The sequence below is a fragment of the Patiria miniata genome, unplaced genomic scaffold (genome assembly GCF_015706575.1).
Source record: "Patiria miniata isolate m_02_andy unplaced genomic scaffold, ASM1570657v1 HiC_scaffold_30, whole genome shotgun sequence".
Taxonomy (NCBI): domain Eukaryota; kingdom Metazoa; phylum Echinodermata; class Asteroidea; order Valvatida; family Asterinidae; genus Patiria; species Patiria miniata.
This window is the reverse complement of record NW_024037070.1, coordinates 3,284,297-3,308,049: the sequence shown is the minus strand read 5'-3', so window position 1 is coordinate 3,308,049 and position 23,753 is coordinate 3,284,297. Positions and strand designations below refer to the sequence as shown.

The 23,753-nt window shown below is 40.9% G+C and overlaps 2 protein-coding genes across 5 annotated transcripts in view; one reads left to right on the top strand and one right to left on the bottom strand.

Moving 5' to 3' along the window:
* The window catches only part of LOC119739337 (serine/threonine-protein kinase PRP4 homolog), a 38,871-nt gene extending 20,927 nt beyond the window's left edge, over nt 1–17,944 (top strand). For 2 of the 4 annotated variants that reach the window (XM_038214228.1, XM_038214229.1), the window contains exons 14-15: nt 141–187; nt 1,238–1,933. The gene's annotated coding sequence lies outside the window, so the exon portion shown is untranslated. Of the gene's footprint in view, nt 1–140; nt 188–1,237; nt 1,934–2,001; nt 2,885–17,149 lie in introns of those variants that run through there. The other 2 variants (XM_038214231.1, XM_038214230.1) reach the window with 2 other exon arrangements.
* On the bottom strand, nt 1,897–16,086 carry LOC119739338. The gene is made up of 5 exons (XM_038214233.1): nt 15,927–16,086; nt 10,082–10,284; nt 9,133–9,343; nt 5,381–5,497; nt 1,897–4,288 (listed from the first exon to the last, which is right to left on the bottom strand). The coding sequence occupies exons 1-5, from the start codon at nt 16,084–16,086 to the stop codon at nt 3,762–3,764; spliced, it is 1,218 nt and encodes a 405-aa protein (XP_038070161.1). The 3' UTR covers nt 1,897–3,761.
* Nucleotides 17,945–23,753: the final 5,809 nt, after the last annotated feature.

The following is a 23,753-nucleotide window of genomic DNA, read 5'->3' as shown; positions in this document are numbered from 1 at the left end:
AGAAGTAACCAAGGGGAGGATTACATTAAAATGTTAGTTAAGTTGATCCAGATTGTGTGAAAAGGCGTTGCTTCATTTTTTTACTGACATTCTTTGATATTGGCAAATCTGACTGACCCATTTCTTTGTTTCCAACGCAGGTCCAAAGTCTCTCTCCAGGTGGATGTGGAGATGATTTTTTTCGAAGGTATTAAAATCTTGGGAAAAAAAGCTGGAGTCCTCCAGCACTCATGTGCAAAATGCTTTAGCGACCATTTTTTAAATCACTATGTATTTTGAATTTTTCTGTCCCATTTGGAAAGTTGGTTAGAGAACCTCAAGTTTTCGTCTATTTTTCCAGCTGAGTTAATGGGCTCAATGTTAAACACCTGTCTAAAGAATCCTTGTGAACTGCCTGTAAATTATCTCAGAAGTTAAGGTGCTTGAGTGCACGGACGGAATGTTTGTCTTATTGAAATCAGAAATCAAAGGCAGATATTTATTTAGTTTTCAATAAAAGCACTTATTTTCCAATGCGTTTTTCGAAGAAGTAGCTTTTCATCAAAGTCATTGCTGAAGACAGATTTGAAGTGTACATATTTGAATTCAGAACTTGATTGTTTAGGCCAAAAAAAAAAAGTTTCCGGTTTCTGGTATGGAGCTTGTCCAAAAAGTGGTGCGGCGACGCGGCTTTTTTTTTTTTTTTTACCCGACTTTTTTGCTTCAAATGTCGGCTGATGACTGCAAATGGTGCCCGACTAAACTTAGTGCAAATATATGGGAGTCCAGAGTGGCCACATAAAGCTTATTCTCGATCATAACCCCATATAAAAACACGTTGAAATTGCGCCGCAGCAGAATTCCAGTCAAACCAGTGAGTTTGGCGGTTTTGAGACATCATCTTTCATTGACAAAAAAACTTTTTCATTTTGCCGACGCGCATGGCTACGGCGACGCGCGCGCATACCAGAAACCGGAGACTTTTTTTTTTTGGCCTTATTCTTCTTTTTATGGGGGGCAGGGGGCGGCATCCGGGATGGTTGAGGTTGGACAGCTGAATAGTTTTTGGAAAAAAAAAAAAATTATCTGATCTATGGTGTTGATCATTTTAAATGAAATTGCAATGGATTGAAAGTTTAAGCAATTCATACCTAAAGTTTACACGCACGCTGTTACACACAAGTGGAGCCCCAAACATTGCCAACTATTGTGCATTGTGCAGTTGTACTGTGACCTTTTCCTCTCTTTTAAATTACAGAATTGGACAGAGTTGGCTATTCCTTGCAGCTGGGGCCAAGTTAAAGATTCAAGATAAAAAGCGCAACTTGAGCTGAAGGCTCCAGACCGCAGACACGGCTAAATTTTAAGGATGACCCAACATGACCTTAGGTCAACCTTCTACCCAGGGCAGGGTAAAGTACATAGATGCTCACACCAATTTTTGTTATCCTTTTTTTTTTTTTAAATGTGTATCTAACGAAGTTAGATTAATGAAAGGTTCATTCATTTGTGTTCAGCTGGAACTTTGTCAAATTTTTCCTGATCATTTTTTTCCACTTAACAAGGTTTGCAATGTTCATTACATCGATCACATTTAAAAACCTATTATACATGTGCCGTGTTAAAATTTATGACAATTTTGTTGAAAGCTGTTCTGTAACCTAACAAAAAGGGAAGATTTTTCTTAACAACAATTTTTTTTTTAATTTAGATTTGTTTAATGCTTAGGGGACACTTTTGTGGGATTGGGGTTGGGTTGAGGTGTGATCACTTGTTTAATTTGAAGTCATTTGAAGATTTTGATAAGGAAATAATTAATCTACACTTGTTAGTGACCTAAAGGGGAGTCCGTTTTTATTTGGGGAGGAAAAGTGGTTTCCAGGTGATATTAATCAGATTTACTGGAATGGTTACCTGTTCAGTGTGTTTTTAATAAATGAATAATCAATTGCAAGTCATGGTTATTGCTTGACATTGTTCAATTATACACCTGTTTGTTATACACCTGTTGAATCCTTACAGACCTCTTGCAAGCCGTGATATAATCAAATGACAGGTATGAGAGAGAGATTGGGAGTGGCTTCCCTTCATCACTTTCAGCTTGTTGGAGCCAGGTAGGCCATACACTTCTTGAAATAATAAATTGGTAACTTGAAACATTTATTTCCTTTCCATGACAATGGTCAAAGTACAAGTCGAGAGCAGTATAGAGGATTCAAAACCTAAAATGCACACCTCTTTTTTCGGCCTGCCAATGTTTCAGGCCGTGCTTTATGATTGGTTAACCTATGGAATTGGTGCCTATGGAGTTTTCAAGTATGCATATGTTGTTGGAGTCGCAGATCAAGAACTTGCAATCTCAAGTGTCATTTTTTTTTGAGCGACATTAGTAGTGCAGTGAATATATCTCATCGAAAGTTCAAGTCTTCTGTAAGCAACATGTTCTTACAAAAAAGGTTTTTAATTTTGTTAAAAATAAATTATCGGTTCTTCCCAGGGATGCAGATTTAATGGCCATTTAAATGAAATAATCTTAGTAAGTGGAAACTTAAGTAATTCATTGGATACATTGTCAATATAATCCTACCACTTTTATCTGGACTTCCGAACGTCGGATACAAAAATATTGACCTAAATCAGAGTTTTAATGGTTTAACCAAAAGACAAAGTTGGAATGAAAGTGATATTGGATCCTTTACTGGGAGTAAACGAAGTACTGTTTTACAACTGCAGTCCAAATAACAATTTTCTCGTATATCTAGTGACAGTTATTCCAGTTTAGGAAAATCGATGTTCATTGTACATGTAATTTATAGCTGAAAACATGTTTGAATATTGTGAAGCTGTGACAGAGTAGAACGCTTAAAAATAAATTCCAGATATACCATTTTTATTTTAAAAGAAACTCTCTGCAATTTCTGGTCGCTTCAGTTTATTAAGCAAATGCACACCGGAATTTGTTCTTATTTGGGACTCAATTTTATCCAAATAGATAAATAATATCCATGAAAATTACAACCACATTTAATATAGTACAGTTTTCAAGGGGAAAAAAAGAAAAAGGCAAGCTTGATGAAAATAAACAGTGTGATTTTATGAAAATAAATAAGGAGGCATTTTAGACTTCGTCCACAAAATATATACATTTAAACAGGGGGAAAACTCTTCAACGTTCAGATAGACAGGCATGAGCTTTTTCAGACTTTTGTCTGAAATGAGACTTTTAATCAGAGAGAAAGACATTATCACAGTATAGAAAGTAATACATCTTTCCAACCTTTCATCCAATGTTCAGACTTGATGAAATTGGCAATCTCATCCATGGATAGAATTGATTGGGACCATAGGTTCACGGTAGACATCTCAGATAAGGGAGAATTTCATTGAGAAATTTGGAAAAATTATGCCAGTATATTCAAAGACCCCATCTTCAGATGGACCATTTACTTGCAAATGGTTCATCAAAGTGTTCTGCATGCTACAGCCCCCAGTAATGGCTGCCATTAATAAATATCTGTGCATGGTGTATGTAAATTTTTATCATTTTATTGATCACCTGCTGTATACCTTCAATATTACCCACATTTAAAGAACTTTCTAAAAGTTTACATAATTTTCCTTTAGTTGTAATAATTTTCTGTACACTATTTACATCTGTATTTGTTGATGGTCCAAAGTGGGCGTACCCCTTTCTCTCGGTAGAGTTTACGGGGGAATTGTTCAGTCGTGTCCAACACAATTCCACCTTGTGTGAGGTAAAGTCGTTCTGTAAGTACAGCTTATCAGTTCGCCGGCATTCCCACAATACTGTGACCATTTATTCCCCCTCCGTACTTCGGCTCTGCGTAGCCTCTGTCCCGTTCGCCTGAGTAGCTCTGGTTGTCCTTTCGCATCGGGTAGTAGCCTCCATGGAACCCGTACATCCCGCACGTGTCCCTGCCGTTAGGCGGTGGATACCCGTAAAACACGTGGCTGCCCGCGGGTTCCGAGTACCCCTGCCCGCCGTGAGTCACGGGCGTGCCTCGGACGCTCATCTCGCCGTAATTCGGACTGGAATTACCGCTGCTGTTACTGGAGCTGGAGTTGCTACTGCACGGCACCGAGGAAGCGACACCTCCACCGCGTGGTCCAGCACCGTCTGCCTGGCCGCGACCCACGGCCATGCCGCGGCCTTTCCGCCTGCAGCAGCAACATACCACGATGGAGATAAGAAGGAAAAAGACGATGATCGCAGCTACGGTGATTGCTAGAAGAGTCCCCATCCACCCAAGCCAGCCCTGGGTGGCAGCAGGGCTCTCTGTTGGTCCCACTGTGATGGAAAAAAAAGAAGAGAAGAGTCAGTTGAATATCAACATCGGTCGGGAATTGGCATTTACAGACAAGATGTTACGGAAGCAACTGCAGCTGCATCTTCGCAGAAACGCCAGCTGCATGCAACAACAGCGCCGGCATGCATCAGTACGTTACATGCACCATCAACATGAATTGCTGCATCAGCACCACATCATATTGGCGCAAGTCGTTTGGCAAAGAAGGCTTATCGGCTGCAATTATCAACTAGGACAGCCACTACAGCTTGCAGCACCTGAGTGTGGCTTCGAAGCATGAAAAATAAACGGTGATAAAGCTGCAGCAGATCAGGTACAAATCAGGTACGAAAACGCCAATACACTGGATCGTCTCATAGATGAGGTCGTATCTGGTGCAAGGGTACTTTTCTGTATGTCCTTCCAACTCTGAGACCCGGGTTCGACTCTCACCCAGGCCATGTGGATGGACAGATTTCAGTCCGTAGGATTCCGTGGGTTTCCCCTTGAATATTACCACTTGAATAAGTTTTCCTCCCACCTCAAAAACTGAACGATTTTTTCCTTCGCTATGTCCCTCTCTTGGTTTCGCCAGGCTACAGTTAGATGAAATTTTGAGGAAACCGTCTTTCATTATAGACATACATTCTGTGCCAAGTTGTCTTTGCAGTCAAAATGAATGAGGGACTGTTTTCAACAGTTAAGAGCTTCCAGCCTAAAAGCATGGATTGACTGGCTGTGACTGGGTATGTAACCTGATACAGCTATGCTTCCTTTGACAGTAGGTAATTGATAAGCCAGCTGTGCGTACCACTTGCCTGCTTTTGTCTGTTGACTGAGTTTGATTAGTCACAGTGCTTCCCTAAAATATGACTTGCATGTGTCAAAGGCATGGCAGGGAAGATGATTGATTTTCGACTGTCTGACTGTTTAGATAAGAGGGGGTTATCTGAAAGAATCGTAGTAAAAATTTTGGTTGATGTGGTTCAGTGACTCAGTCAGTATTAGTCTGGCAGTCGGGGGGGGGGGGAGTCAGTCAGTCAGAGGACAATAGGCTCGCCCTTTGGGTCCAGGGGGAAAAATCAAAGAACTACCTGAGCAAAGCTGAAAGCTTTCGTCGCTGCCGTCGGCGCAGTTCCACAGCGAGTCGCACGTCAGGCCGGTATCAATGCACATGGAGCCATCCTCGCACTCAAAACACTTGTCATTCGCTGTAGAGAGAATTAGAAATAAAGGATAATTAGCTGTCAAGATTTATTTCTGTACATCTTACAGTGACCGTCGCCGAGGCGCATTGGTTACATATTCAGTGGCTGCTGGATCGCTACTCGTCCAATCAACCCCTGTTGAATAAAATAGAAGACAACTGCATCGTGGAATTTCATGGGCAAATACACATTTTGAAGTTAATTTTTTTTAATTCACATAGTAGAGATTATAAACATTCTAGACGAAGACTTTTGGATGAGGATGGTGACTCTTGCGTAGCGGTATCACCACAATGAGAGGCTGCTGATGGATAACTACCACTTAAAATCTGTGCTTGAGCATTGGAGTTAAACAGTCTATTGATAGTTTTTTTTTACTCATTGATGGAGACAACATCGCGGATAAACCCTACTTCGAAATCCAAGTAAAAACCTCACCAGAGACTGCAAATTAAATGCGGAAGCGTGTTAGCAGACAGTGTCGGACCTGTCGATACAGAAGGTGTTTCTCTGTCTGTGAATTGGCCGTATATTGCTCACAGAAGGTCGGCAGCAATGTGCTCGATATTTCATTTTCACGAATGGAACATCTGCGCTCCAATCTGTTGACGTTGTTTCAAATATCTGGCATCGGGGAAAGATTTGTTTCCACAACGCAAGGCCCTTTCTGAGAAGATTGGCGCCTTATTCACCATGTGGATGTCGTGCAAGATAATGCAGCCTCTGAAAATATCATTTACTCTTTGGTGAATGTCGCAGTTTAAAGAAAAAACGAGATAATATCTTTGAGCTGCGGGGGGGGGGGAACCTGGATTGACGAATCTCAAATTAACATCGACATCGATACAGTGCTCCTTTCCATGACCAGCGTCGAACGAGAATAGATGCCCAGTGTCCTGTACAATGGCTTGGCACTAAGAGACGCAATTTTGGATAATTATTGGAATTTCGTCTACAAGGAATTGAAACGAAATTTGTGTATAGCATACACGGGGTCGTCACTTACTTGAAGAGACGTGTACACGCGTTTGGTCTGTATTTGGCCTTCACTGATATACGATCTTTTGTTAATTATTGCTATGGTATCGACTGTGCTCGCTTTATTATAGGGCAACGCTGTGGTATAAATGGCATTACAAAGTCTATATGTTTGATTTATTTTTCGAAATGAGGGGACCTCGGTCATAAACATTTATAAGTCTAAATTTCAAAATTGTTAACCGATCCATTTGGATTCAATATCGTTTCCGATTTGTGTCAAAGTATAGTTCTGATTGGCTTGTATTTAATGTACAATAATGAGGAGACATCGTTTATCAAATGGTAGTTTGAATTTGTATTCAGTGTTCACTTTGATTTGTTTTCCTTATTTTACATCCTCCCTGAATTGTCGCCTAGGATAAAAAGTTGAAATTGTTGGTTTTGCCGCCACGTACAGCCGTGCAAGAAAACCACATTACTCGGCACACCTCAATGTGACATACTTAATAATTTTAAGATATACTGTCGAGTAATTTTGTCATTAATACATGTACTCGAAAGTGGTTTTTTTTGGTTTGGTGTAATTTTACGCTTAAACTCGAATGGGTAGCAGCCTTAATTTGTTATTTAGCGGCAACTGTAGAAACTGAGTTATACGTCTGTTCCACTTTATTTTCATGAATTTATTGAGAAACCACGTCAAAATCAAATCAAGTCAAATATTTCAGTAGGCCCAAACTGTTATAACATTTGCTTGATTTGTCAAACAATGTTTATATACTCCCTCCCATGCACAGTAATACTATGCCTGATCAACATCGTCAAAGAGTTCTCCTTCCTTTAAAGCCATTCTGTCCTACCTAACGTGCGAGGTACCTTACGAAGCAGCTCTGGTCTTGCATTGCCTTGGATGAGATAGTTGCGCTGTGAAGATGCGGACGTATCAGGGAAATATGTCCTTGATCATAATGCACACACCTCGATGATGACGAGCCGGTTTTGGAGTGATGTCTCGAATCAGTATTTGCGATTAATTCTGTATTTATTCATCAGGTTCAGGCGTACTTGAATGCTGAAGCACTGGTCCATCACACTAGAGTTTTCTCGCTGAAAGACGGATGTCCTGCACGTTTCAAGTTGCTCCTGAAAACTCTTCCACATAATGTCCGTTTTGGTGAAATGGAGTGAGAGCGCGCGCAATGTCATCATGTAGTCTGTGTAGATGTTAGTGTATATACCCAGTCTGGCGATGTTTGCCGTGTGGATTGTAGCTCGCCATCGATTATTCCGTGTATGTGTTCTTGAAGCTTTCCCGCGCAGTCTTCCTGCAGTCATGCGTGGTATAAGTGTCCGTTTTTTCTTCTCGCTTGTTAACTTCTTGTCAGTCAATCCTGGCCTTGCAGCCCGGTCTAGGGTCCCGCTCCGACTTATGCTCAATTTACATCAGAGGGTCGATGTGATACAAAATTTACATTTTGTATGAAATAGGATTGTTTTTACCCTACACACTCATATCCTCGTACCTTCTTTTCTTTATTTTGTACCTACATGTATATAGACACTGTTTAAAATGGTAAACATTTTTTTTTGTCACGGAGCTAAAATTGCATACTTCACCCATGATATTTAGGATGCATTTCAATGCTGCACAGCAAAGTGGAAATGTACACCCTTCTCGAATATGTGATGGGAGACAGAATGCCTAACATGCGCTCATTTGACATACATAAACCTTAACCTTGCGTGTACATTTCTTCTAGTATCCGTCTTATGTTTCAGTCGGAATTTTGTCGGTGATGTTTTAACTCCATGATGGAACTTCACATAATTTTGTACAACTACAAGAGTCACGTTCCCTGAAAGAAATAAACAATTCAGTCATGCTTTTCATCCTTGGACCAATCACATTTATAGGGGCGTGAGCTTTGTTGCAAAGGCCCGCCCGCGATTTTTTTTCTCCCAAACGACATCCGCATATGGGTGTACGTTATGGCGTTTTGGACTTTACTCTTCTAAAAACATGAGAAGAAAAAATAAAATTGCCGGGGCTAATTTTACCCAAGCAAGGGTGAAAAACTGCAACTACCCAAAATTGGGTTGTGCTTTACCCAATCGTTTATAATTTCTGTTAAATTCAACAAAACTTGTGGTCATACAAGACCAAATTAAATTTAGTCTGGTATGACCACAAGTTTTGCTTGAATTCGATAGAAATTCTAACCCAAACAATTGGGTAAAGGACAACCCAATTTTGGGTAGTTGCAATTTTCACCCTTGCTTGGGTAAACCCGGGCAATTTTTCAGTGTGCAAACCGTCCTTAATCCTCACGGGTATGAAATTGTATGAAACAAAAGTCTCAAACTCAGATGAAAGGTCTGAAAGATGCATTTCTTTCTAAACTGATATTTTTTAGATTCAAAAGGCCTGATTTCCGACAAAGGTCTGAAAATCTCATGCTTGACAGACCTTCCCGGAACCTCTCCGCATCGCCACAGTACAAAAAAAACCCCTGTGGAACATTCATGTAGGCCTACTTGAATCGTCAATGGGTGTCAACACCCATCTGGACTCCACTTTTCTCAATCCAGCAAAGTTACCCCCAAAACCCTGCTGGCCTTTAATTTTTTGGAGGTTAGGGTTGGGGTTTCAGACCCACCTTTTCTAGTCTCGTCAGGCACAAATGTCGTGTAGACCACAGAGAATCCCTTGTTGCTGGACAGCACGTTGTCCGTGATGAAGCGTACGGTCAGTACGTTTCCCGTCGTCTCCAGCTCGCGGTAACGGGGTGACAAGTCGGTCCCGCACAGACCGTACGGGGCGCCGCTAAGCATCAGGCTGGAGAAGAATCGGCCATCGTACACGATCACCTGTTGAAAGAATAAATGAGACATTGCAGATAATCTGGTCACATTTTGTAAGTTTGTCATGTTGTAATGGCCGTCCTGTGTTCTTCTAATCTTGTTGTGTAGTTCCATAAGGGTTAGGGAATTTATTAGGTCCTTTACGACAGGGTAGTTATTAAGTCGGCATAAATCTTCAGACGTCATCACAAGGAAAAAGAGTTTGTCACAACAGTCACTCATCCACTCTCAGTAAAGCTTGAACTCCAGTGACAAGTAATTTGCTACTGACCAGGCATTTTGTCATTGTTCGTCCATTGTATACTTGTGAGAAGTTACTCCAGATTTTTAAAATTCCTCACAAGTCAATCACAAGTCTTGCACCATTTTGAGATGAAGCGACAATCTATCTAAATAAATTAATTCTCGGCTACCTGTGACCTTGAAAATTGTCTCGAGATTGACGTGATTGGATTGTAAGGTTTGTCATCTGAGGTATATCCTTGTATGTAGAGCGCTCTCCCGCGAGGACAGGACTTTATTCCTCTTTGGTACACATTCACACTGACAAAACCTGTACTGAGCGAGCTGGGGCTCTTTAATTTTGCAAGTAGTGTACTCCCACAATTGCGGGAGTTTTATTCCAGTTTTTAACATTCATCACTTCGGTATTTGGTGTCGGTATTATTGCGTCGCCCCAACAGCTTCGTGTACCTTATATGGTACACCAACGTTGAAGTCACAATTCAACAGGTCTTTAACTACCTCGTCCTGGTAACAGTTGACAGATTCGGTCACATCAAAGCTCTCAAACACGGCACGGATCCGCCTTCCAGGACTCGTTGTAACCGTCACCTTACAGTCCGTGTTATCAGCGTATCTGCCGTGGCCTGCATGGGAGAAGATCTTGCCGCCTCGGTGGTTGACGTACTGCCAACACTCGCCGTCGATGTCTCGCTGCACGAAGGCTGCGAAGAATAAAGCATGGAGCAAAAGACATGTCAATAAATCATGTGGCGCGTATAGTAAGCAGAAATCCTACAGCATAGTAAGCAGAAATTGCACACTATTCCAGTAAAGCGTCTCTCCTGTAAAACTATTTATAAACAGAAATCCTGCTGCCTATGGAAGTGTAGATAGGACATGGTTAAAAATAAATTTAATTCGTACGTACGAATTACTAAACCGTACGTACGAATTACTAATTCGTACGTTCGAATTACTAAACCCTACGTACGAATTACTAAACCGTACGTACGAATTACTAAACCGTTCGGTACGAATTACTAAACCGTACGTACGAATTACTAAATCGTACGTACGAAATAATTAGTAATTCGTGCGTACGATTTAATAATTCGTGCGTACGGATTATTAATTCGTACGTACGGTTTAGTAATTCGTACGTACGGTTTAGTCATTCGTACGTACGAATTAGTAATTCGTACGTACGAATTAGTATTTCGTACGTACGGTTTAGTAATTCGTACGTACGGTTTAGTAATTCGTACGTACGAATTAGTATTTCGTACGTACGGTTTAGTAATTCGTACGTACGAATTAATTTTATTTTTAACCATGTCCTATCTACACTTCCATATGCTGCGCTGGTCTAGTAAGCAAAATTCGCTAGTTGCATCCTGGGAATTGCCTTCTCGAAGCAGTATTAACGTTTCCAGGTATTATCGTGCGGGTCCAATAAATTGTCGATTTTTGCGCATTGCCAGCGCGGAAACGATTCCTGCGCGTGCACACTATTTATGTCCTTCCCATACTGCCTCTTGCGAATTGGCCTATTGCGCCACCTATTGTTTTCGCACAAAAATTGCTTTCTAAGAGGTGATAACGGTTTTCATTGTATGTACATGCATCTAGCTTTTTGTTTTATCTTTAAGAAAAGTTTTGTTTTATCTTGATTCAAAGTGTTTTGTCTCCAATTGGTAGGGACTAAGCTTCAAGCATCAGTGACTGATAATAATTATGTTTCTTATATTGCATTTGGAAACTATTTTTATGAATTTGTTGAATGAGATTCAACTAGCCTATATTAAATCATAATTCGCTGGCTAATCAACATTAGGAAAATGCTTGAAGAAAACTCATGCCAGTTCTAGTGCACTCGTTGGAAAAATATTTTGAAGATATTTTCACATATTCAATCAGACCTACGTCACAGACAATGGTGAGATATTAATTGTCCGTGTAGAGTTATACTGTCGAAACTATTCAGCAAAATGTGTGCTTGCTCAGTCTGCCGTCAATATTGATATATTATGTCTACTTCGTGTTATTGATGTCCGCGCCAAAAAAATCATTGGGCGCAAATTCTAGACCACCTCCTGCCTTTTCAAGGACCTGAGCACATTTCCCAACCTCGATATATCTTTACATCACTCTTTATACTTTGTAAGGAACACTTGTGGAATAGGTTTTGTAAAGTCCGCGCCAAGAGACGAAGAAGAAGAACTAAATAAACGGATCTCGCAACGGGTAACCAAGCACCAACCGTGCTCCCCACTGGGCCTGCCCGGGCCTTTTGTGGGCCTGCGTCCGTCACAAAGTAGGGGTCTCTCGGAAGTTGATGAGCGATGACAACCTAACAATCGATGGATTGAGTACTCCAGACAAGAAGGTGATGATTTCATTTGTCTTCATCTTTTCTTCCCCTCCCCTAGCCCCACTCCAGACTGCTCAGGTTTAGTCACTGTCCTCGGCCGTTGTTTTTTTTTTCTGTCCGGCTCGACTACACCCTAATCAGTTTCAAAAGTTGATTGGCATTTCGATTTTTCTTTTTTCTTGAGGGAGACGGAGAGAGACCAGAGGAATGTGTTTTTGGCTTGTTTCAGTTTTGTATTTATTTGTTGGGTCCAGGAGAAACGCCATGGACACCTGTAGTGAACATTGCGAGCCTCGCATAATCTTGTTTTCTTGCCGATCTTAAGATTAATATGAAACTGAGTGACAATGAAACCAAGACTGATAATATGATACTGTGGTTAATGTTCGCGTATAGCGCTTTATGCAAATGTCTTATAAAGTGCTTCGAAATTATACCCCTGTTCATAAGGTCATCAGATCATTTTTTTATGGAACAATTTGAGATTTCAACGTAATCTGTTTTCTACACTGAGAAGACACTGTATCGTAGAGTGCTTTACCCCAAAACACAAGAACATACATTTCTTATTGTGTTAGCGGTCTTATATAGTATGACCAGACTATTTTCATGACTTAAATAACCACTAATTGGAAACGGTTGGCAATGTTATAAGCATTGACATGCAAGGATGTATGCACGAGTATATTGAAACCTTATTAATGTGTAATTAAAATATAACGGGGAGCCCAAAGTGTTGCAGTTGAGCGAGAAAATAACGGGCAGATATGGCCTAAGGAAAATATTTGGTGGAATTGTGCCTTCGCTGATACAAGCACGGCATTTGGCGCACAGTCAGAGCATGTCGTGAGAAAGATACATGTATTTGCCTATATACAGGCCATCGCAGATTTTTCCTTTGGAAAAAAAAGGTAAATAAGCAAGTTTATTTTTTTTTTCAAAATGGCTGCCATTGCTTGTTATTCTACTTACATTTTTCAAAGGACAAATCTGCGATGGCCCTATATAGCCAACTGTAATCTTTCGCATGACATACTCTGACTGTGTGCCAAATACATGTACCATGCTAATATCATCAAAGACACAATACCATCACGTATCTGCGGTACTAAAATGTTCATGTTGTCTAATGATAATCTCAGTGACTGTTAATCGTGTATTTCAAATTAGATATAACCAAAGAGTTTTGTCGTCCATTTAGGTAATTCTTCGCTAGGTTTTATTTGTAAAACAAATTTACCCATCCGATCTTTAAAGACACAGATACACTGCGAACAAAACATCTTTGCCGTAAACTTAATGATTTTATAAATCATAACTGTTTGCCTAAACAGGCCTATAAAGATATTGTGTATTACAGTTGGTGACAGTTGTTGAAACAAGTATTCTGTATCATCTTCTTTGTTGTTCCAAACAGTCAAAACACACATTTTTTTTTTTGGACGAGACAGGTTTTAGCGTCATTGCGTTTAACTGCTGATATTCTTTGAACGGATTGAGCAATTTCAATTTTTTTTTTCATCTAAATGTAGCTTATGAAATTGGCTTTCCAGTCATTATTATTTTTGGTGCTACATATTTTTTTAAATATGAAATATCTTTTTTGGGGTTTGGGTTCCGCTTTTTTTGACTCACCCTGTACAAAGGGTATCGGTTATTAAGACGTGCACGTTTTAAAGTGTTATTTTCTCCACTGTGCCACTTTCTTCAATAAATTCATGACTTACATATACTTTATGGTACATACCAACTCTACCGGATTACTTTTATCATCCCCGTTTGAACTCGCCGTTATTATTGAGGCTCCAGCCTAATTGACTTGGACGTCGTGGGATTTAAGCGATCTGTGACAACATAACGGTATACAATGCCGACGGTGTAAATGGCCCCCAAATTGCCTACGCCGGCCGAATCACGATTTGTACATGTATACCGTCCATTTCTCTCTAAATTGAGAGTTTTGTGGCCCCTGCATTTGAGGATTGTAGTATTGAAGGGAACCGGTTCTGAACCGGTTCTTTGAACTTTTTTGTGAAATTTGGGGTGAAGAAATTCTCGTTATTTTGCAATGGAATGCATGAAGGTATCACTTTTCATAACGGCGATGTGTGTTGATGTAATATTGAAGGAATCACTGATTGAAACTACATACTAATTTTGCGTGGCTTCTGAAAGGATCATAAAGGATTACCATTGAGTATGCAAAATAATTTTAAGTCATATAAAGTTCCGATTTGGATCCCGAAAAGGGTGAGAAATTCACATATTCGAAAAATGCTGTCACGTTTTAGTTGGATAAGACTTGGAAGTTGGATGAGCAGCGAAAAATATTGGAGAATTTTTGGACTCAAAATTGCAGATTGTATAGTTCAAGCATACAACATTGTACCAAGTGAAATTTCCTTTACTTTGTTGGCAGAATAAATGCCACGTTTTCCAAAAATGAAACTGAAAAGGGGCAATATCTTTTTTTGATTTACGGAAACAACATGCATAAATTTTAATGAATTACACGTAATAACGTACACATCGAAAACCAAAACCCATAATTAAGGGCTTTCAATCATTTTAAATTTGTGATGCAAGTTATTTAATTATAAGGTGAATCAGAATACTGGTGATAAATTCAATTAGGTAGCATAATTATGGGAAAATACAACAGTGTTGGGAGAACAGAACATTGAACATTTGTTTTGGTAAAACGTGAAAAATTACACGTACGTTTATCAGAGGTAAACCAAGCTACAGGGTGAGTCAAAAAAAAGCGGAACCCAAACCCCAAACAATATATTTCATATTTAAAAAAATATGTAGCACCAAAAATAATAATGACTGGAAAGCCAATTTCAAAAGCTACTTTGAGATGAAAAAAATATTGAAATTGCTCAATCCGTTCAAAGAATATCACCATTTAAACGCAACGACCCTAAAACCTGTGTCGTCCAAAAAAGCAATTTATTGTGTGTTTTGACTGTTTGGAACAACAAAGAAAATGACACAGAATACTTGTTTCAACAACTGTCACAAACTGTAGTACACAATATTTTGATTAACAACCCTGGTTAGGCAAGCAATATGATGTATAAAATCTACTTTTTGAAAAGACAGGCCTTCAAAAGGACTTTGTTGCATATTCTTATCGTTTAAATTAAGATTTCATCGCTGGTGATGTTTGAAGACAATTGTGACGACGATTGTTGAAATCGCATTTTTTGGACGAGACAGGTTTTGGGGTCATTGAGTTTAAATGGTGATATTCTTTGAACGGATTGACCAATTTCAGTAATTTTTCCATCTAAAAGTAGCTTATGAAATTGGCTTTCCAGTCAGTATTATTTTTGTTGCTACATATTTTTTTAAATATGAAATATATTGTTTGGGGTTTGGGTTCCGCTTTTTTTGACTCACCCTGTATAGTTACTTAATGAAACAAGATAAAACACACTGAATGTGAGGATGCTCGCCAGCACCGCAAGCAAACAGTGCTTATCTGCAGAACTTATTGTAAGACAGATAAGTTTGCGGTAGCACAATGTGAATAAATCTCTTTTGTGAGTATGTGTGGTTCTGAGAAGAACCGGGGACTCAACGTTTCAAACAGTATGCTCCGCCCGTCGTCAGGAGAATGATATTATTGTACAATGACACATTCTGTGTCGAAAATATCAGTACAAAATGAATTCGTGTGAACTATCCATTGAAAAATTGCCAAGCCGTTCCAAATATGTCCACAAGGCCATCACATGGCATTTTAACCTGCTACTTTCTAACAAAGAAGATAGCATTCCACTCGCAGAAATAAACCCGGCAGCTCAATACTGCCAGGTCCAATTTAGACGGATCAACGGCACACCTGAAAATAGGAGCTGTCACAGTAAGTCCCCACTAATGAGCACCACAAGACACCCATCCATTCATCGTCAAGAAGAAGAAAAAAATAAGCAAAGGGATGGGAGGCGCAAGAAACCACACATGATGATGGTGTATACTTACTGGTATTATAGGCTGATGCATTGGGTAGTAGTGTAACACTAAGGAGTAGCAACATTAGGTAACGGTGAATGAACTCCAGCGAGATGCTCGTGGAGTTCTCGTGGGGCGCAGCGGAGCGCATCCCTGTCAACATCCCCGGTGAGTGTCCGCTCCCAGCCATCCGTGTCGTAGCATATCCTCGGCGGGACTGGGCTGATGAGATCTCCGCACCGGGTTTATTACAAGTGGAGGGTACCCGGCCGCCGTGTTATTCATGGTTTTCCTCCCCGTTAGAGCTCCCAGTCTCTCACCGTCCGTCGCGTTCGCTGCTTGGTGTCTTTGCTGGGCCCATGCCTCACGCTGCGCCGAGGTTACGCGTAAAGAGCCTCCTCGCATTGATGCGACTCAAGCTGCACAGTACAATAAGTGTTCATCAGTGACAGGTGCCGTTGAAGCAATCGGTCACACTCCCTCCGGTCCACGTTGACCATGTTGATTTTGATAGATTTTGACTTTGAATGCCTTATGAAAACAAGGGTCGTGTCTGAAGTATTTTAGTCAGGTTTTGATTAGGAAAGGTAGGGTGGGGAAATCTGCTTCCCGTGAGGTGCAGCTTATTATTGATGTATAGGATTAGTGTTTATTATAGGAAATTCAGTAAAAGAAACGTCAAAATGTATTTTTGATTTGTAATAAGATGAACATGTTGCAGTATTAATTGATGCTACTGCACGGTATAACCATGGTTATATGATCTCCTGTTTCAAAGTGTGTGAATATTCAATTTTTGGTATCTTCGCATTTTTCTTCATAATACACGTATTTCGTTTTATAAATTTGAATACAAGACTCTTATTTATAAAATGTAGTGATCTATCTGTATACTGCAATATTAGCCGTGGGCTTTTACAATATTAATCTGCAAAATTTGAAAAGAACCTCCATCTTTCCTTGTCCGGCAAACATCTGCTCAATTGTTTCGGAAATAATGTAGTATTCAGACGCCACTTTGTGGGTTGTCATGGAGATTCAAGAAGATTTTCAATGTATTTTCTAAGAACATTGGAAATGTTCCTTAGTGCGGTGCCAGATTCAACATTTTTACATGCAGTGAATGACCTCTATTGAGATGAAATAATGATGAAAAAAAGTGGCCAGGATGCAACCTTTTTTCCATTAAATCAAGCATGGAGGATGATAAAGAAGGAATCAAGTGATTAACATTTTTTTTGTATCATCCTCAGCTGCCCAACTTTCAGAGGGGGTAGGCCTACCAGACGTACCATCCCTCCTCCCCCGTCGATCCATTCCTCCACCGGTGGACAGCGCCGTGGCTCGATCCGGCCAAACCATTTTGCCGGCTGAATGGACGGCATAACGGCTCGCAGCGGGTCGCCACGGAAAGCCAAGGCAAGGCAATCGTAGCGGGGACCTCGGCGGGTGATCGCCACTTAATGAGTTCCCTTATACCCGGGACAGTATTCGCATTATGGATCTCTTCAGGATGCTTAGCGATTGCTTCATCGTCTTGTTGCTAGCACTGAGCAGCTTTGCATAGTGATGCAAGTTGGCATGTGTGATCCGGAACTGTTTAACACGACAAAATCCGATTGGGATTTGTTCCACATCGATTTTTATTTCAAAGCGAAAATAATTCTCTAAACTCAACTCTTTAAACAATATTTCTCTCTTTTTGTCAGACTTTTGTTAGTCAATAATGATTAAAACTGGTAATTTCTAGCAATGTCAAACGGATATAGATTTTGTTAACAGGAGAACTTTATTGTCTCGCATTTAATTCACAAACACTAGAATCGGGAACTTTTAAATCTTAAAAACCTGTTGTCCAAAATAATATGGCCCATTTTAATGCCACTTCTGAGGTGAATGGCATTGAAAATGTATGACAGATATTAGAATCGCACTTTTGGCCAGCATCATCTTATTTTAAATCACAACAGTTATTATAGTCTACGGATCAGGAGTATCCCCTTGCACAGCAAGGGTCTATGATATACCAGCAGATTCGGCGATTAATTATGCAAAACAAGACTGCGTCTTGACCTCGAGATTCTGACCATTCAGCTGGCGCCGTCTATCGAATCTTCGGTAACCCGTTGTATAACAAAAAGCATGGCAGCCAAATTGACCAGTCAACAGTTTATTATAGTCCACATTTCTGATCGAAATGACGTCACAATTTCTTAAGTCGATCCCGATTGGTTGGCGCGCGGGTCGCATAAAATTTGCATGCTCACATAAATAATTATATCAGACGGTGAATTTGGAGCGGGCTCCGATGAACAACGGATGATACTCGGACTACTCTAACAGTACTTATCGAGCTTCTTGTAATTGAAATTGTAATCAGCATACATTCTTGGCTATAGCCTATGTGCGTTGCACTATAATGACATTACATGTATATCTGTGCATGCAGGACTTCAGAAGATGACACTTTTTGAGTTTTTCCCGTTGTGTGCAAATTATAAAATATTTATTGGAACTGTGTATTTCATTGAATTTTCTCTACAGGGATGTAATTTCTCACCCAATCAGATGATTTCCTGTCTGTTTTTATTGCAGAAAATGACATATGTGCGCCATGTTATTCTCATATACTTCGAATTCACCGCAACAAATGCAGAACTCAATTTCATTCCCTGCAATAAACACGTTCCACACCGCCGCGTTCCCAGCCTTAACTGAGTGCTTATTACCTTAAACTAACTAGGTGCCAGTTGGTTGCTCTCATGTGAGCCTCGTTTTGATCCCACATGTAAGAATGGATAGGAGATGAGTGATATTGCCAAGACAACAATTCTTTTTCTGGTTGGGACTCCAGAGAAAGAAAGAATTGTGGAAAAAAATAGTCATTTTAATTAAAATAAATAAGAAAACCCTTTCCAGTTCTTACTCAAATTGTTATAATATCGAGCCGCCGTTAACATTTACGAAGAGCTCTGTGTTTTTTTTTAAATGTGTTTATTATATTGATGTATAATATCCGTAAACATCAACCTGTTGCATGTCGTCACTTTGGCACAAACGCTTGCCAGGCATTATGAAAAGGTGCTCGACACTAACGATTATACAGTCATGAAAGATGAGATGCCGAAATTGGTTCGAAGTCACTGCGGCATGTGTTGAGAAAAAGAGGCGCACAAAAAGTCAATTTAAAGTGTGTTGGTGCATTAAATGACACATAATGTTGGTATTTACAAAAAATAAACATTTGGGAAGAATTTAATTTGCTGCCCCCAAGTTCAAAAATAGGTTGGCCAGGAGCGAGACCGAGGCTTATTTTGCCAAGATGGTTAAACAGTTTCTATCTCAACATCATTATCAATTAAATTCTATGGATGTTTAAAGAAAATATGACATTAACAGATTAAAGAAGATTAAAGGAGTGAACCAAGCTCAATCCGTGACTTTTGTTGTGACTTCTCCTTGGAAAGACGAGAGCTGTCGTGTGTTTCTCTTGATTGATCCAGATTGACAGGTGGATGATTGATATACCTATTACCTTAATATGTTGCCCGCCCGGTCATTCACCGATAAAGGACATTGGGATGTCATTAAACCGGGTCTAGCTTACACCCCTCCAGCCTCTCTAACAGATAAGACGACTAAACTTGCACAAGTCATCTGGAAAGAGATCATCCAGGAGACGCTTTGTTTTGACCTTGAGTGGTATCCACGAACTAACACAAGGCCATCTTTTGAAATGTCGGGTTCGTCTCTGGCTTTGCCTACATCACTTGCTCCGGAGTACTTTGAGGAGCCGGTGTGTCCAATAAACCAATGTCATGGCTAACCATTGACCTCACTAGGATTTGAGTTATTTCATTACCCTGTAACGGAATATGGACCGAATTTCCTCAAGTCAGGGAACACAAGTCTCCTGTAGCCGAAATCGGAGAAGTAGCCAAGGTTTAGTAAAGCCTAATAACAAGATTCAAATTTCTCTTGAGCGACCTTCATAATTACAATGATCAATCGCGCATACATAATGTACATGTATCTCAAAATTTAAACATCAAAACAGCAGGTTTAAAAAATGAATTAAATTTAAAAAGTCAAGTTATAAACACTAGTAAGCAGTATAAAGCCCGGTTAGTACTCGACCTCTGCGCAAAAGCGAACGCGAATTTGTGACGTCATGGCAAGTATTTGCGCTGCGAATTCGTGAAATTTGAACATATTTCAACTCGGGCGAATTTCGCAGCGAATGTTTCATGATGTCAAATTTGCTTCGCATTCGCGTGAAGAATGAACCGGGCTTAAGTAGAGTTCTGAAATGTCTAGCCCTCAAGCCCGGCTCATACTTCATGCGAACAGGGGCGGCGGAACTGGGGGGGGGGGGGCGTTTCCCCCCCCCCCCCCAGATTTGCCCAAGTGCCCCTTTTGTGGTCATAAATGTGTGCCCTCGAGCATTGAAGTGTCCCCTCGTGATAAATCAAAAATGCCCTTAAAGTATCTTACTTTTTCTTAGAACTAACCATTTCCCAATAATGGTATAGATAATGTTTGATATAAACGCGGAATATGAAAACCAAGTCCCAAAACCCATACAAGACGCCCTGAAAATGGGCACATAATGTATATTTAGCATATAATCATTGGTTTTGAAGAGCGCCCCCTATGTTGGAAGATGGTACCAGCCTCCCCCCCCCCCCCCCCCCTTATTTGATTTTACGGAGGCCAAGTGTCCGGTGAAAAAAAACGTGGCGACATTTCAGCACGGGTTTGCGAGTGCGGAGTGCCCCTTTTGGTTTACAAGTGCCCCCCCCCCCCCCCCCCCAGTTTAAAACCCGTTCCGCCGCCGCTGCATGCGAAAGCGAATTTGGCGTCATGAAACATTCGCTGCGAAATTCGCCCGAGTTGAAATATGTTCAAATTTACGAATTCGCAGCGCGAATTCTTGCCATGACGTCACAAATTCGCGTTCGCTTTCGCTTTCGCGCCGAGTATGAACCGGGCTTAAGGTAAAAGAAATTAGGAAAATGCACTAGTATACATATACATAGACAATACATTCAGTTAAACCAAGTTTGAAAACACAAGTCTTACGCCCGGTTTATTCTCGGCGCGAAAGCGAACGCGAACGCGAATTTGTGACGTCGTGGCAAGTATTCGCGCTGCGAATTCAGTTGAACATATTTCAACTCGGGCAAATTTCGCCGCGAATGCTTCGTGACGTCAAATTCGCCTCGCATCATCGCATTCGCGTGAAGTACGAAGCCTGGTTCATACTCGTCGCGAAAGTGAAAGCGAACGCGAATTTGTGACGTCATGGCAAGTATTCGCGCTGCGAATTCGTACAAGTTGAATATAATTTCAACTCGGGCGAATTTCGCAGCGAACGTGCCATGCAAGGGCGGATCCAGGGGGGGGGCCAAAGGGGGCCATGGCCCCCTCCCAAAACGAAACCAATTTTTTTTTTTTTTTATGTGACATCGCAATAAAGGCAGGCAATGAGTACACCACCATCTTTTCCTCAAAAAACATTGGCTGAAGTGGTCAGAAATTGCCTCAGATCGCACCACAGAGCATCTAGAATCCAAAAAATTTTCGGGGCCCTAGCGGGCCCCGAACCCCACGCCGTAATTTTTTTGACCCACTTTTTGGGGGCCCCAAAATTGTGTTCTGGATCCGCCCTTGGTGCCATGACGTCAAATTCGCTTCGCATTCGCATTCGAGTGAAGTATGAACCGGGCTTGAACCGGGCTTAAAGTTAAGGAGAATCATAGGCATGTCCAGGTAATCGGTTGAAAAGATATCAGCTAAACATTAAAGTTTGACATTACAGCTTTCAATAGAAAACCTTGTTTCGAGATAATCATTGCGATGTCGAATGTAACCTCCTCCGGTTGCCAACATAAGCAGGCAAACCAATCGCCCGAAGCGTCGTTCTCACGTTTGCCCTATTATTGCACACGTCCCACTCATATTTTGAAGTGTAATATAAAGTTTACGTCACCTGACCACATTATTCAAATTCTTAACAACTTAACTTTGAAATGGTCTATAACTTTTCAATAATGTCATCCAAATCCAGTGATCATCTTCACCGCAAAAGGGTACAAAATTATTGATTACCAAATGAAGGACTAAATCAAGTCTGTTTTTACTGTTGCAGTCTTCACAAACATTTTGATTTCCTAGTTACACTCCAATGATCCATCCATGGGTGATATCCAGCCAGACTACCTTGAGTCCGCGCGCATTCCACTAGTTTAGTTTCCACCTCACCTCACCCCTTGTCGCGAGGGAGTTCACCTCGGTTCCCTGCGTGCCTCCAAGCCCTACCAATGACAAGGATTACCGTGCTTTGGGGCTAAAGCCCCGTCACAACAGGGTTGTAGCGGGACTCCCCAGTGAGCGCCCACCGGGCGTTACCGGGGCGCGCCCCCGTTACCTGGGTTGCTCAGTCCGCTAGCATCAGCCCGCGGACAATGGTTGGTACTCATCGCCTCATCACCGTACATTGTTACTTCAATGACATTAATCCTTCCGATGTTAGGAGAGAATGTTCTCAAGAAATGCTGATATCATTATATGGCTTCTAAGGAAAATAATACCCAAATGTGACGTTATTACTTGTGTTTATTGTTATTTTTTATTTAAATCACCTTTTGGGAAATCTAGCTCTGCATAGTGCCTGCAGTTTTTTCTTCTGAAACACGGTTGTAAAGATTTGCAGTAGGCTTATCAGATATTCTGAAGGACTTAAACAATTAGCTAAATTCTAAAAAGAAAAAAGATCGAAACTAACCCACAAACAAAACCTGAACTGAATCAAACGGAACAGTTTGCCATGGAGAAGGTCTATGCCCAGTTGTTCAAAAAAAACCAGCGTGTCCACCTGAATCAGACTTTTATCAAGGTGCTTTAGCGAATGAACATGGATCGGAAAACGATTCTTTGTCATAAACAGAAAAACCACATCGTCAGAACTAACATATCTCATGATGATCACAACCTTGGATTAATCCCAATCGCCCTGTTATTTTACCCAACCCATCGTCATTATGTGTAGTGATGAATGTTGCAATTAATGTGTGATCGATCAGATACCCTGCTCTTCTTCCAAACAGAGGGTGGTGGCGACCTGGCCCACCACGGCGCCAGTCAAAACATTGCGGCACAGACGTGACGAGATTTCCCCAAGCTTACCTGATCCACTGTACAAACGCACATGCGCGGACCTGCGCAGTCGTGCTCGGTTGTCCCAAATGAGGAAGATTGGCAGCTGGACGCGCGTGCGCGATATCCCCATATGAATCCCCAGCACGAGAGATGAACGAGACCGCATCTCCAGAACAATCACCGCTTGATTATTCTATAACAGAGCCAAGACAAACAGATCCTGTCCCACGCTGCTCATGAGATTACAGGGACAAATTTGTGGCTGATCCGGGGGAGATTTTTTTACAGGTATTGAGGAAGGATGATTGTCTCGAGGTAATCGAGCGGAAATTGACTGACAGCCAAAGTGATGGGAAACGTCAATATTTTCTAGACGCACGCTGGGCCAAGTCGCTTGGTCCGTCAGTTTCATCATCATCGTGGCAGCATTACCGGTACTTCCTTGAATGAATACATTGCAGCTTGACTAATATCCAAAGACTAAATTGATAACATGATTGACAGAAGATTGTTCGTTTACCTTTTCTACAGTCAATCAGAAATAAGGCCCGATGAGTTGACATAATTGCAGTTGTACGTAAAATGAAATTGTTAGCATGATATGACACGGAGTTTTACTTCAATAAGACGATTACCCATAGTTGGTACCAATGGAATTCGGAATTGAAATTACACATTTTAATCGATGCTGCATCA